Source organism: Nicotiana tabacum, chromosome 8 (assembly GCF_000715075.1).
Source record: "Nicotiana tabacum cultivar K326 chromosome 8, ASM71507v2, whole genome shotgun sequence".
NCBI classification, from domain to species: Eukaryota; Viridiplantae; Streptophyta; class Magnoliopsida; order Solanales; family Solanaceae; genus Nicotiana; species Nicotiana tabacum.
The window spans coordinates 74,414,614-74,429,428 of record NC_134087.1 but is presented as its reverse complement, the minus strand read 5'-3'; the positions used below and the strand labels follow the sequence as shown (position 1 = coordinate 74,429,428).

The following is a 14,815-nucleotide window of genomic DNA, read 5'->3' as shown; positions in this document are numbered from 1 at the left end:
GGGAGCTTGCTCTAGTAAGAGACATGCTCTATTCAACTAAAAGATCATTGAGATTAACAAGATCTCTAGACATAAATATGCAGGCTCGCACCAATATTTCATATTGAAACATAATAACATATATTTTCTATAGCTAAGGAAATGCTTTTAAATCCTATATGCATGACATCTAAAGAGGCAAAAACAAATCGGACTTCTCATAGCAGCCTATATTTCTGTTGGTTCAATTTTTTTCAAGCAAACAATGTTGTAGAATCCTATAGGCATAGTTTCTATATTATGAATATAAAAATAAAAATTCCTAATACAAAATTTGAATTCTAAATACATGGTTTCTATATTTTGTAAATAAAAATAACTACTGTCATGCTTTATCATCTAAGAAACAAGAGAAGGCACGCTGTCATAAAAACGAGATGTATTCTTTCTTTCATGTGACTTTTAAGTGAGCAAATACTATATCAATCCTAAATAGTATTTCAAAATTACTACTAACAAAACAAATAGTCTTTCTTATCTATAACCACGATCATGACAAAAAGAATCTTAGCGTAGGCATTTTATCGAATACTTATCGATTAATACAGATAATTATAGTAAAAATGGCGTGTAGTAGCCACTAAATAAGGGTGTATTTAATTTTTATCCACTATTTAAAATGTTTATCAAAAATAGCCACTACTAAGGGGGAAAAGACACAATTACCCTTTCTCTATTTCTTGTATAATCCCAAAATCGACGAAAACCCTTATTTCATTCGTTCAGAGTTCTGCGCTTCTTCATCTTCTTTGTATGCAAACTGCAATCTCAGTTAAACTTCTGCTCCTTCATCTTCTCCGTCATCTTCCGTCATCTTCATCTTCATCTTCTCCGTCATCTTCTGTCCTTCATCTTCTCCGTCATCTTCGTTTTTCTTTATTTGTAAGTTGGTTCAATGCCGTGTGAAGTATGTGTGAAATTTCAAAAATTAGCATTATATGTTGATTCAGTGTAGTATATTTTGTGTGATTCTGTTTTTGATAAATTTTTAGTGTGTGAAATTTGAAATGTGTTTGTGGTTGATTCAATATATTTGATTATGTAGGTATATTTCATAAAAATAGTCGTAGAAATTCATAAGCTTACTGATTATGAATTTTCAGTTAACTGTGTTCATTAAATGTAAAGAAGAAACGACATTAAATTTTGTAGTTGGAATTCAAAGTTAAGGACTGATTGTCCTTAACTTTTGCACATGAAACTTGAAGTTAAGGACAAAGTGTCCTTAACTTTGGATGTTGAAAGTATATGTTAAGGACTATATTTCCTTAACCTATGCACTTACAATTTAAAGTTAAGGACTGATTGTCCTTAACTTTTGCACATGAAACTTGAAGTTAAAGACTAAGTATCCTTAACTTTTGATGTTGAAAGTAAGTTAAGGACTGTATTTCCTTAACCTTTGCATTTACAATTTAAAGTTAAGGACTTATTGTCCTTAACTTTTGCACATGAAACTTGAAGTTAAGGACTAAGTGTCCTTAGCTTTGGAAGTTGAAAGTATAAGTTAAGGACTGTATTTCTTTAATGTTTGCACTTAAAATTTAAAGTTAAGGATTGTATTTGCTTAACTTTTAAACTTGAAATTTTAAGTTAAGTCCTAATCTTTGTTTGTTTTTCCTTCTTTTCTAGTGTTATAATGGAAGGCGATCATTTTTTTGATTTTGACGATTGGCGTAATTTTCTGGTATATTGGAAAGGAGATTTTCAATATAAGGAAACAATTAAAAGTTTTCTGTCGAATAGCCAATGGAAGAAATTGAGGGAAAATATTTTTGGCAACTTCTTCAGATTACAAAGTGTGAAGTTCTCGGGTAAACTTATGCACTGTGTATTGCTTTCTGAAATTGTTAGTAATGAACCTGATTCGATGACCTTCAAGGTATTTGACCGCGATATTAAGTTTACTCGTGATGCATTCCATATTTTGAAGTCTTATTCGTCGCTTGACATGAAAGGTTTAAATGAGAAAGAGAATAGGCTTTTAAGAGTCTATTTCCCTGGAAAGGACAAAATTGAGTTGGCTGATTTGTATAGTTTTATTTCTAGTCGCCCACATGGTACAACTTCATCATTTGCTGGCAGTGATGATGATGCTTTGAAGTTGGCAACACTCTATTTTGTTGAGTCGGTTTTGATGGGCAAGAGGAAAAATAGGAATGTGTCGGAGCAAATAATGAAAATTGTTGACGATGATGCACTTTGCGCTTCCTTCAACTGGGGCTCTCTTGCTTATGAGACGCTATTAAAATTATTGAAGAGTTGCTTGAAATCAAATGAGAATGATGTGAAGAAGGAGAAAGAGAAAGAAAAAGATATTGATAGCTACACTTTAGTTGGCTTTCCTTTTGCGTTTTGTGTCTGGATTATGGAAGTACTTCCTATTTTCCAAGAGAAACAATTTGTGAACTTCAAAGAAGTTGGTTATCCTCGAATGTTATGTTATTCTGAAATGAAGTCTCCACAATTTGATGCTCTTTGTAGAAAATATTTCCATAATAAAAAAGTAAGTTAATGTAATTACTATCTCTTTTTTTGTTTATTTGTTCTAGTTAATGTAAGTTAAAGTATGTTTAGTTTTTCTTATATAATAGGTGTTTAAGTTGATTGAGGTGTCACCCTTTATTCCCGTGGAAGAAGAAGATACACAGCCTCTTTGTGTGGAGGAGCCAGTTTCACAAGATCAAGGCTCAAGGTCTTCTTCCACACAATTTGACGAAGGCGTACTTAAGGAAATTGTTAGAGTATGTGTTTCTGCCTTTGAATAGTATTAGTTTTTTATTTGATTATTTCTTGCTTACGAACACCTTTTTTTATATTATATTTTTTGATTCAGAGATTATCAGAGAGTTTTAAGAAGGATTTGCAAGCAGAAGTTACCAAAGTTAATCAGAAAATTGTTGTATCAGAAAAAAAATTGAGAACGAAATCAAGGTAATTTCAGTTAGTCCAACTTTAAGATTTTGTGTCCTTAAATTTTGAACTTGGAATTGAAAGATAAGGACTTCTTGTCCTTAACTTTTGAACTTTGAAATGAAACTTAAGGACATCATGTCCTTAAGTTTTGAACTTGGAATTCAAAGTTAAGGACTTCTTGTCCTTAGCTTTTGAACTTGGAGTTCAAACTTAAGGATTGCATTTCCTTAAGTTTTGAACTTTAAGTTCAAACTTAAGGACTGCCTGTCCTTAAGTTTTAAACATGCCCTTCTCTTTGTAACTTAGTTGCTTTCTCAGGATTTAAAGAAAACTCTAGGATCAAAGCTTGATACTTTGATGAACATGTTTGGGAAAGCTGATCAGATGAACACAAATAGAGAATCTAGTGTTCCAATTAGAAAATATGGAGTTGATGATCATTGTCGTGCTACTGAGCGTACTGGCATATTCAACCAAGATGCAGGTGGTGTTGAACGTGATTATATGGATGTGCATGCAGAGGGTCAGTATGAAAGAGAATTTAGAGATGCACATCTAGATGATGAAACTGAAAATGTTACTGATATTGGGAAAGGTTAGTTATAGATTTTGATTTTTATTTTCGTTGAAATGTATATTCAATAGATTAATACATATAAACTATGCATGTGCATGCAGAAGTTTGTGGAGTGCCGGAGAAAATTTGTAGAGTTTGTGGATTGCAATCACAGGAGGATTTAAAAAGTCCATTGGGGACAAGTGTCAGCGAGATTGTATGCAAATGCTTAGAAGGAACGTATGATCTCTCTACACCGCTGTCATACAAAGAAAAATTTGGAGTTCAAACTTGTGCCAGTCAAGGTTAGATAAAATTTTCATTATATATTGTATCTTTTGAAGCAGCAAGCGAAGAAGCTGGAGTGCAGTATCAAGAGAAAACTGGACTACAATCTCAAGACATAGGCAGAAGTGAGATTGGTTCCAAATCTATAGATGCAACATGTGATGATGATGATGTAGCTGGAATGATCTTGGATATTGCAAATGGTTAGGCAGTGCTTTTTTAATTTTATATATGTTTGTTTTAATTAAAGATTATTAACATGTTAGCTGTTGTAAATATTTTTGCAAAATCTTGTCAACAAGCATCTAAAGATCATGGTGAACAACTGCAAGATAAAGAAAATGTGGAATTGCATGAAAAAGAAAATGCTGAACGTAATATTTTAGCTGAGTTGTCTCTTGGAAAAGCACAAGAAGGTGCTGCGGAGAAGACATGTACTGATTGTGCCCTAATTATTATATGTACAATTGAAATTTTGTCTCTTCATTTGACCTGTTGCAGAAAACTAATATGAATATGTATATATATATATAGTGTCGCCATAGTGTCGCCAGTAGAGGAAAACAAAGAGGACACCAATGATGACAATCTTAACCAATATACAAGGAAAAGAAAGAGAGACAGTATTGGTTATGATGATCCGTCATTTTCTCTTCCTACTCCTACTCCTCCAAGTATACAAATGGACATTGATGCGACTTTGACTATGGAGGGTGAAGGAAATGTTGAAGAAGAACTTGGTCGAGGTAAAAGGAACAAGAAGTTAAGCTGGCAGTTGAAATCTCCTTTTGATAAGGAAGGAAAAATAGTAAGTTCCAAGGCAGACAATCAAAATACTCTGAAGAGTTCAGGTTAGATAAAATCAACCTATACTCGTAGGTGTATTTTCATTATGCCAAAGAAGATGAAAAATTAGTGAAGAAATTCATTGTGTGGTTGGGCAAGGAGAAAAGGAGAGGTCGCAAAAAAGAGTAAGTCTCTTAATGTGTTTCACTACATCCTTAACTTCTGTGATTGTAAGACTAATTTTAGGACTAACTGTCCTTAACTTATAGATTCAAGTTTAAAACTTAAGGACTTCTTGTCCTTAAGTTTGAATTCAAAATTCATAAGCTAAGGACATGCAGTCCTTAAGTTTGAGTATCAAATTCAAAAGCTAAGGACACTTGGTCCTTAAGTTATAGATTAAAGTTTTCAAAATTCTAACTTGACATTTTCAAAATTTTCAGGGGACAAATTGATTTATATGCTGATGATAATAGTTTGAGGAAAAAACCATACAAATTGTATCATCAAAAAATCAGTAGCAAAATGTTTTTCCTTGATCTTTCAGATAGCAAATTTGTTCTTGATGGTAAGGTTAGATAATTCACAAGGCATTTATTTTTTCAATTATTAATTTATCATTATTTTATGACTGATTTGTTATTGATTTGTTTTATTTTTTGCCTTTTTATGAAGCATATTGACATTGCTTTCTATTATCTGAGAAAGAAGGAATGCTACCACCCTCGCGATCATCCTTTTCGATGCACAACTACTGATGTTCTTTTTGATAATTATATGGCACTTGTGTATAAAGATTTCAGTGAAGATGCTAGTGATGAGTTTTGGTGTGCTGGTGATAATCAGTTATTTCTGACACCATATGTGTGGGGGGGGGGGGGGGGCAACCGTAGATGTGGAATTGCATGGACTGAGGTTGACAAAATCTTTTTTCCATGTCGGCTTCCTTCAGAAGATGATGAAGTTGTGACACACTCTTTGTTGGAAGTATTGGACTTGAATCAAAAAAAGATTGATGTATATGATTCCATATACAGTGATCCATATGAAGCAGGAATGAACTACATGCAAATGTATGCACGCATGATCCCCCATTTGCTAAAGTTCTCACAGTTTGACAAAAACCACAAGTCTTTTGGGAATGTCTTCAACAAATTTGATATACAGTGGCAAAGATCACCACACCAAACTGGATCGTACGTGTTATTATTTGTTATATTATTTATATGTACTTAAGATTTATTGTTTAATTCACTGCATATCTTACATTTCTCTTAGGACTGATTCCGCTGCATTCCTGATCAAATTTGCCGAGTTGCTGATGATTGGAAAGGACGTGCAACAATTCCAACCCGAAGACATAAAAGACTTTCGAAAAGAACTTGCTGCAAATATTTGGGCACATGGTGAATGGAAAAGAAATTCTGGTTATGATACTCCACCATAAAATGTTGGTGATGATTATGAGAGTGAAAATGAAACATTCTGTCCAAAGGAGTTGTAAAGAAATTGTGGTGTTATTTTTGTATAAAATTGCTGTACAGGTGACATCTGAATTATGCCAGTTTAGGATAGTTCTGAAATATTCTGTAAATTTGTGAAAAGGCACTTATATTTTGTTTTGTTGGCATAGCGTAATTTTTTGTAACAGCTATGCAAAATTACAATTTCAAAAGTTATGTCAAGACATTTTGTTATTTATTTCGTTGTTTCTCTCAACTGTTGATTTGTCCATTGAGTTTGTTAGTATTTGTTCATGACTAAGTGTAAGTGAACTTCAAATTCAAAGTTAATGACCAAATGTCCTTAACTTTTGAACTTGAAATTCAAAGTTAAGGACCGACAGTCCTTAAGTTTTGAACATGAGACTATAACTTAAGGACCTCATGTCCTTAACTTTTGAACTTGTATTTCAAACTTAAGGACTCCTGTAGTTAATGACAAACACTTCCTCAAGTTTTTAACATGGGACTATAACTTAAGGACCTATGTCCTTAACGTTTGAACTTAAAATTCAAAGTTAAGGACAGACAGTCCTCAAGTTTTTAACATGGGACTATAACTTAAGGACCTCATGTCCTTAACGTTTGAACTTAAAATTTAAAGTTAAGGACAGACAGTCCTTAAGTTTTTAACTTGTATTTCAAACTTAAGGACTCCTGTAGTTAATGACAAACAGTCCTCAAGTTTTTAACATGGGACTATAACTTAAGGACCTATGTCCTTAACGTTTGAACTTAAAATTCAAAGTTAAGGACAGACAGTCCTCAAGTTTTTAACATGGGACTATAACTTAAGGACCTCATGTCCTTAACGTTTGAACTTAAAATTTAAAGTTAAGGACAGACAGTCCTTAAGTTTTTAACTTGTATTTCAAACTTAAGGACTCCTGTAGTTAATGACAAACAGTCCTCAAGTTTTTAACATGGGACTATAACTTAAGGACCTATGTCCTTAACGTTTGAACTTAAAATTCAAAGTTAAGGACAGACAGTCCTTAAGTATTTAACTTGTATTTCAAACTTAAGGACTCCTGTAGTTAATGACAAACAGTCCTCAAGTTTTTAACATGGGACTATAACTTAAGGACCTCATATCCTTAACTTTTGAACTTGAAATTCAAAGTTAAGGATAGACAGTCCTTAAGTTTTTAACATGGGACTATAACTTAAGGTCCTCATGTCCTTAACGTTTGAACTTAAAATTCAAAGTTAAGGACAGACAGTCCTTGAGTTTTTAACATGAGACTATAACTTAAAGACTGTCCTTAACGTTTAAACTTGAAATTCAAAGTTAAGGATAGACAGTCCTTGAGTTTTTAACATGGGACTATAACTTAAGGACCTCATGTCCTTAACTTTTGAACTTGAAATTCAAAGTTAAGGACAGACAGTCATTACGTTTTTAATATGGGACTATAACTTAAGGACCTCATGTCCTTAACGTTTGAACTTAAAATTCAAAGTTAAGGACAGACAATCCTTAAGTTTTTAACATGAGACTATAACTTAAGGACCTCATGTCCTTAACTTTTGAACTTGAAATTCAAAGTTAAGGACAAACAGTCATTACGTTTTCAAAATTGCAAGTTGAACTTACTGACTCCTGTTAATAACTTTTAATTGTTGAACTCAAAAGAAATTAAAAGAACGTAACAAGATATAAATATTGAAAATCTAGGCATCCGCTCAAATTAGAATAATAATGAATACAATCTATAGCAAAAACTTAAAAGAATCGATAAACATAAGTGTATATTTCTACTCTTCTCTATGCTTTCTTGAAAATGGATGGAGTGCCGGAGAATATATACAAACTATTCTATTATGACCAATTCTTCTACAAAGACCACATTTGAATGTTATTTTTGATGGCTCGGTAGCAGGAATATGCCTTTTCTTTTGCCTTCTACCTGGTGGCACTTTGAAATCTGGAGGTTTAACAATTTGTGACTTAACACTCTCTGGTACAATCCATGAATCAGTATGTCCTACATGATGTATTTGTCTTTCATATGTTTTCAGCCAAGATTCCTTTAAGTACCAGTGCGAACAAAAGTCAGACTTCTTGATGTTTCTCTTCTCGATAGCTGCAATTGCATGTATGCATGGTAATTCATCAAGTTGAAATTGAAAACAATCACATGTTCTTTTGTTTAAGTCCACCAAGAAAGTTATTCCTTCTTCTTCAACTCTAGAACGCCATGAATCAACAGGGAAGACCTTCAATGTTGAAAAATTATAAGTGAGTACATTATGTTAAAAAGTGTCAAAATCATAATATAAACATAAAACATAATACTTACGTTCAAAGTAAATGCTAAATCTATTCTGTTCTTCAATTCCTCCTCTACCCAACAAGAAACATCATAAAATGTTCCTTCTGCTTTATTTCTTCTTTCATAAAACCAATGTTGTAGCTTCACTTGAATGAAATCCATCATTCTTAGTATAGGCAGCTCCCTTGCTTCTAATAGCACTGAATTCATCGACTCAACTATATTTGTTGTGAGCATGTCATATCTTCGTTGTGGACTACAAGAACGTGCCCATCTTTCCGGTGGTTCTTCCATCAAGTAGTCATAAGTTTTCTTATCTACATTTGCAATATCTGACATGTATATGTCAAATTCTTTACGCTTGTACACTCTTGCAGCACTTTGGAAAAATTTTATGACCTCACTTTTCACCTTTCTTCGCTTTAGGTTCTGCTCCAAATGATAGATGCAAATACCATGATGGCTTTCAGGATATACCTTTACAATGCCATTTGCAATAGCTTGATGCCTGTCTGATAAAAAAATCAAATTCTCACGGCTCCCAATTGCATTGCGAAGATGACTAAAGTACCACTCATAGGAATTGTTGTTTTCAGATTCTGCTATTCCAAAAGCTAATGGGAAAATTTGATTATTTGCATCTTTTGAAACTGAAATCATTAAAACATCACGATATTTTGACTTCAAAAAAGTCGCATCAATAGCAATCACTGGTCTACAATAATTCCAACCAGCTATCGATGATCCATATGCGTAAAACATATAAAGAAACCTGAAAATACAATATAAAACAAGGTTAAAATACCCGAAGTTTAGGACAGTCAGTCCTTAACTTACATTTACATGTTATAAAGTTAAGGACATGCTGTCCTTAACTTTTATTTCAAAGTTCAAAACTTAAGGACTGGAAGTCCTTAACTTTTAATTACAAGTTCAAAACTTAGGATAGGCAGTCCTCAACTTCTGGTTATAACTCAAAAGTTAACAAGGTTAAAGACAACATGTCCTAAATTGTTTACCTGTTGTTGTCGTCTATCTTTATGTTAGTATAAGTTCCCGGGTTTTTACTTGTCATCATATACAAGTATGAACAAAATAATTCATAATTTTCTTCGGGACTTCCTCTTATTAAAGCGGAAGCATGTTGAATAGCACGCTACCCCTTGTGATATCCAATGTCTAGTCCATGCAATTTTTGCATCTCTGCCATGACAAAAGCTGGTGTAACTTCAAATCTTGGGTCCCGAAGATTATCGATAGTGTAACCACTAATTAACTTTGAAGTAGCATAACTTTGATCTGCTTTCCTAGTGTTAATAGGGCAGTCATGCTTTTTCTCAAGCTTTACTATCTTGAATAATGTTGAGTCTTTAATTCTGAAAGCACGCACACACCAACGACACCTATCATCATTGCATGTCAACGAATATCTTGTTGAGCTTGATCTAACAACTTTGAATTCAAAATGTCCTTTGATTGCTACATTAGAAAAACAATTAATTATGCTCTTCTTCTTGTCAAATACTGATCCGACTTTTATTTGATCCAAAGAAGCATTTTCTCTTAATATCGTAGTTGGGGATTCTTTTTGTTTCAAATTTGATCTTTGTTTAGTTATTTGAGTGCAGGTTTTGTCAGCAATTACTTCGATTACCGGTGTACTCTCTAAGACTTGAATACCCAAAGCTTGTTGGTTGTCAATCTCTATAATGCTTTGTCCTTCTACTTGAATTGAATCAAATGTTTGATGCACCTCTTCATTTAATGGTTGAGCTTCAACCATATCTACTTCAACTATCTGTTGGCATCGCTCTTGATTGTCATGTTGAGTTTTTGTGTTGGCATGTTCATTGCTTGTTGATGCAAAAACTCTTTCCGAAATATCAACTATGAAACGACAACTCTTGAAGAGTGAATGAGTTTTTAGCAACTCTATACATGTGTGAATATCTAAATCTTTGGATACAAGCATTCCTTTGCTTGTTCCAAGGTTGATATCAAACCATATCACTATTTCAAACTTTTCATTATCCAATTCAATAAGCTCAAAAATCTGTTTAACGAAATCTTCAAACTGAATTGACTCAGGTGCTAGGAAAAGCTTTGTTTGATGATCAAGATATTTATAGTCTTCAGTCCATCTACCATTAAAAGCAACTATTATGCATATTGTTTCCATCCTACAAGTCAAGAGAATGGGAAACAAAGGACATACGTTATAAAGCAATCCTTGTAGAATTAAGAACAGGTGTACTGTAAGTGCAAGACCAAGATAAGGACTGTCTGTCTTTAACATTTAAACATGTAATTAAAGTTAAGGACTGTCAGTCCTTAACATTTAAACATGTAATTAAAGTTAAGAACTGCCAGTCCTTTAACATTTAAACATGTAATTAAAGTTAAGAACTGTCAGTCCTTAACATTTAAACATGGAATTAAATGTTAAGGACTGCCAGTCCTTAAGTTTTAAACATGGAATTAAAAGTTAAGGACTTTCATAGAATTAGTGTTCTTATTTTTTTGAATTCAATTTCCAAAATGAGGACACTATGTCCGGAATACAGAATTATCATAGGAGGCGGTGTCTATAGATTTATCAATCCAGAAATTCAAAAAAAATCAAATTCTTATCTAATATATAATCAAATCAATACAGATCTAAAAAAGTATAACTATAGCTAAATAAAAATTGATAGAAACACATGAAATTACAAATTACTGTTTATCTATGTTGTTTTTTTGGATTAGATTGCTGAATTTTTGAAATCGGGAAGAGAAATGGTGGTTCGTCCTCAGTTGATCGCCGCTGCTGCTGTTGCTCGCTTCTTATCTTTGTGTAACTACTGCTTGTGTTGATAGCGTAGGTATAAGTTATACCAGAAGGGTATTTTCGTCCAGTCAAGTATAAGTTTTTTAAAAGGAGTGGCTAAAGTCTAAATACATTGAAAACAATGGCTTTAAAATAAAAGCCACAGCTTTTAGTGGCTATTTGTGCCGTTCGCCCAGGATTTTGGGCTGGTTTGGTTGGGTGAGTGATGGGCTAGCTGATGGCCGAAGTTTGGGCTTGAAATGGTCCTGAAATTCCTTTCTTCTTAGTATTTCTTTAGACTCCTAAATTTAATTTAATTAGCTCTTTCAAATGTATTATATAATAAATATTAAGTAAATAATAATGTTAATAGTAGTAGTAGTAATAATAATAATAATAGTAGCAATAGTAATAGTATAATGAAATTGTAACAGTAATAGTAACAACGACAAGAATAGTAATCGTAATAGTAATCTTAATAATAATGTGAGCACGCGATTTTTACTTCACAACAATTACTCCAAAAGAAATCAAAAAAAAGTAAAAATAATTTTCCTTTACATGCAATTTTTGAGAATATTTTGTGGTATTTTATTAATTATTTGCATTTTTGTGCGTGCATGTTTATTTTTTCATAATTAATGAAAAATACAAAAAAATAATATATGCGCATGTGCATTTAGTAATTAATTTTGCATTTTTAGAATTAATTAGTCATATAAAAGGAAAATACAAAAAAAATACCCTTAGGATTTAATTTTATAATTTGTGGGTTAAAACTTAAATCATAATTTATTTGGCAATAATCGGAAAATCATAAAAAAATAGGCATTTTGTATTTTTTGTGTTTAACTGTGATTTTTGTACTTAACCTAATATTATCTAAGTTAATTTGGCTTTTATAAGTTAGAATAGGATTTTAGGTTTTTAAATTTTGAAAATTAGTTTGAAAAAGAAAATAAAAAAAAAGAAACAAATTAAAAGAAGAGAAGGAAATCGGACCAGGCCCAATAATCATCAGCCCAATTCAAACATCCCTTTACCCGGTCCAACTGGCCCAAGCCTCACAGACGTCCCAAACGACGTTGTTCCGTCATGCCCCATCCTGACCGTTGATCTCACTTGATCAACGGTCCAGATCGTCCAACCCTCACCCACATCCATTATCCGACCCTGACCCGTTACTAAACCGGACCGCCCCATCATTTCTTTTAAATCATAGCCGTTGGATCCCATCACCCAATGGCCCAGATTAAGAGATCAATTTTTTAATATGTCAAAGACCCCCCAAACCCCTTTACCCGTCTCATTTCCAAACACCACCCCCCCTTCGTCTCTTTCAGAGACGATCCAAACGACCTCTGAACCCTAAGCGCTGCCCATCCATCCCCTCACCGTAAACCCGGCGACAACCGCTCCGAATCCGACCAAAATAACACACCTGAACCGCCAAAGCACCCTCTTTCCAAAACCCTGAACCTTATTCTTCGAATCCTCGTAAAACCCTTCGAATATTGGATCGAAGATGAACCCTAAAATCCCAAAAATGGGCGAGTGGGGGTTATTGTGAATGGATTAGGTCTGTTTGGACTTTATTCTTGTGTTTTTAGAAAACAAAACACACGAATAATGTCCGAGTGGACCAAAATTGGCGAGATGTAGAAAATTCAAGTTTTTTCTTGCTTAGATCGATTTCAGGTACTTCTGTTTCCATTTTTCTTGTTTATTTTTAGTCGTTTGATGTCGTCTTGTTCTCCTACTACCCTTTCTTTCGATTTCTTTTTCTTCACAATTTTGCCGTCTTGTTCTCCTACTACCCTTTCTTTCGATTTCTTTTTCTTCACAATTTCGCCGGTTTAGCCTGTATAATTAGGTCGATTGTTTGTTTGTTCGTATACGGTTATCGACTATGACTCAATCGTATGTTAGTTAATCCGTTATGAATTGGATACGAATGTTAATCGATAGGTAAAACTTTACTGATTCTAATTTTTAGCTTGTGTTGGAATTTCTGTTTGCATTTTTTTTGTTTAAGAATTCGATTCGCTTTGCTGATGCTCGACTCATTAGTTAAGCTCACTGTTAATTGATTTTGTTTGGGTTTGTTTAATCCTAATGTGCTTACTGCTGAGTTTTAATGGATAATTGGATAGTTTTGAGTCAAGATCACATTGTGTTTGAAGTTCAGTCCAGAATTAAGGAAGTTGAATTGGTTATAGCTGCAATTTTAATGTAGATTTCAGAGTTTAATTTGGGATTTTGAAAACCTAAAAAGGGTTTAGATTAAGTGGACTGCCAGTTGAGTATATAGTGAACCATTAAATTAATGAATAATTTAATCAAAAGAGGGAATCTATAGTGCAAATACATTCTGACTGACATCTTTAAAGGTGAGAAGTCATATGTAGGATGAGTTTTAATAATAAAAGCTGAGAATGCACATGGAATAGGTAGTGAAACCTGTTTGTACAGTAGGATATGCATTACTTTTTGAACTTCAGGAGATGTTAAATAAGAAAACCCATGCCTAGACAACAAAAGGTGGAAATGATAGATTAGAAACTATACTTTAAGTCTGGGCAGCCTGTTTATTTTGAAAGGGGAGGGCTCCTCTTTTCTAAAAGGCCTATAAAATCAAACAAGAGGAGACCTCTGAAAGAAGAACTTTAGCCATAAAAGATTCCCATTGAAAAGTCTCTCTAACTTTTCTCGAAAAAATTTTGAAATCTGCATTTTGACATTCAAATACAAAAAAAAAACCTTCAAAACAAAACAAAAAAAGAAAAATAACAGAAAACTACAAAAAATAGAGTACTGTTGCATTGAAGTATTAGATCAGTTGCAGGTTAATTGTTCATTCTGATTCCTACTGATTCTGAGGTTCGAATTCGAGCTATTTTGGGTATTAGTCAAACTGTTTTGGGTAGTTTACTGGCAGAGGTAGTTCTGGGTGAAATTTCAAGTTTGCTGGGTTTTAATCAAGTCTAATTTGAGCATTCGGTTGGTCTTCTTCTCTCACTTCTGGGTCATCGAGGTTGTTCTAGAGTCGAATCTGACCCTGTGCTGCTTGGATTTTGGTTAGTGTGGCCTGCTAGTTACTGCTGCTGATACTTCATTCTCATTTTTCATATTTCCAGGTACACACTCGAATTAAGTTTTGATGTAGCTTTGACTTGAAAGATGAAATGGAAATATTCATGCCTTGGCCTCCACATCTGTGCTCATGTAGCTTACCCTGTACCTGTGTTTCAAAAATAGATATTAGTTGATGTGTAATTACTTAATGTAGCTTAGTTTCGATTGGTATTGTTTGGGATGGTATACTGTATAATTAGAATTGTTTTGGACCATTAATGGACTATCTAGTTGCTAAACTTTGGTTAGTTAATAATCTTAATAACGTCATTTTGTGATTAGTTTAATTGAAAGCTTTAGCAACAGAATTAACTGGTTCTAGATCTGCATTTTGCAATTAATCATTAAACAGTCGAGTAGTGGACTAATTTTAATTCATTTGTAGTTAGTCTTGGACTGTCCTGGGCTGGCGTAATTGGAAATTTGTGTCAATACAGTTGTTTAGTATAGCTTTAGTATGATTCAAGTTCATTTAGCATTAGATACCTTATTCATAGACAGTGAGTCA

At 33.3% G+C, this 14,815-nt stretch overlaps 1 protein-coding gene across 1 annotated transcript; it reads right to left on the bottom strand.

The window, feature by feature from the left end:
- Window positions 1-7,845: 7,845 nt before the first annotated feature.
- LOC142163165 (uncharacterized) lies at window positions 7,846-9,438 on the bottom strand. Its single transcript, XM_075220425.1, has 4 exons — window positions 9,383-9,438; window positions 8,391-9,135; window positions 8,286-8,307; window positions 7,846-8,174 (listed from the first exon to the last, which is right to left on the bottom strand). Exons 1-4 carry the CDS (start codon window positions 9,436-9,438, stop codon window positions 7,846-7,848), a joined length of 1,152 nt encoding a protein of 383 aa, XP_075076526.1.
- Window positions 9,439-14,815: the final 5,377 nt, after the last annotated feature.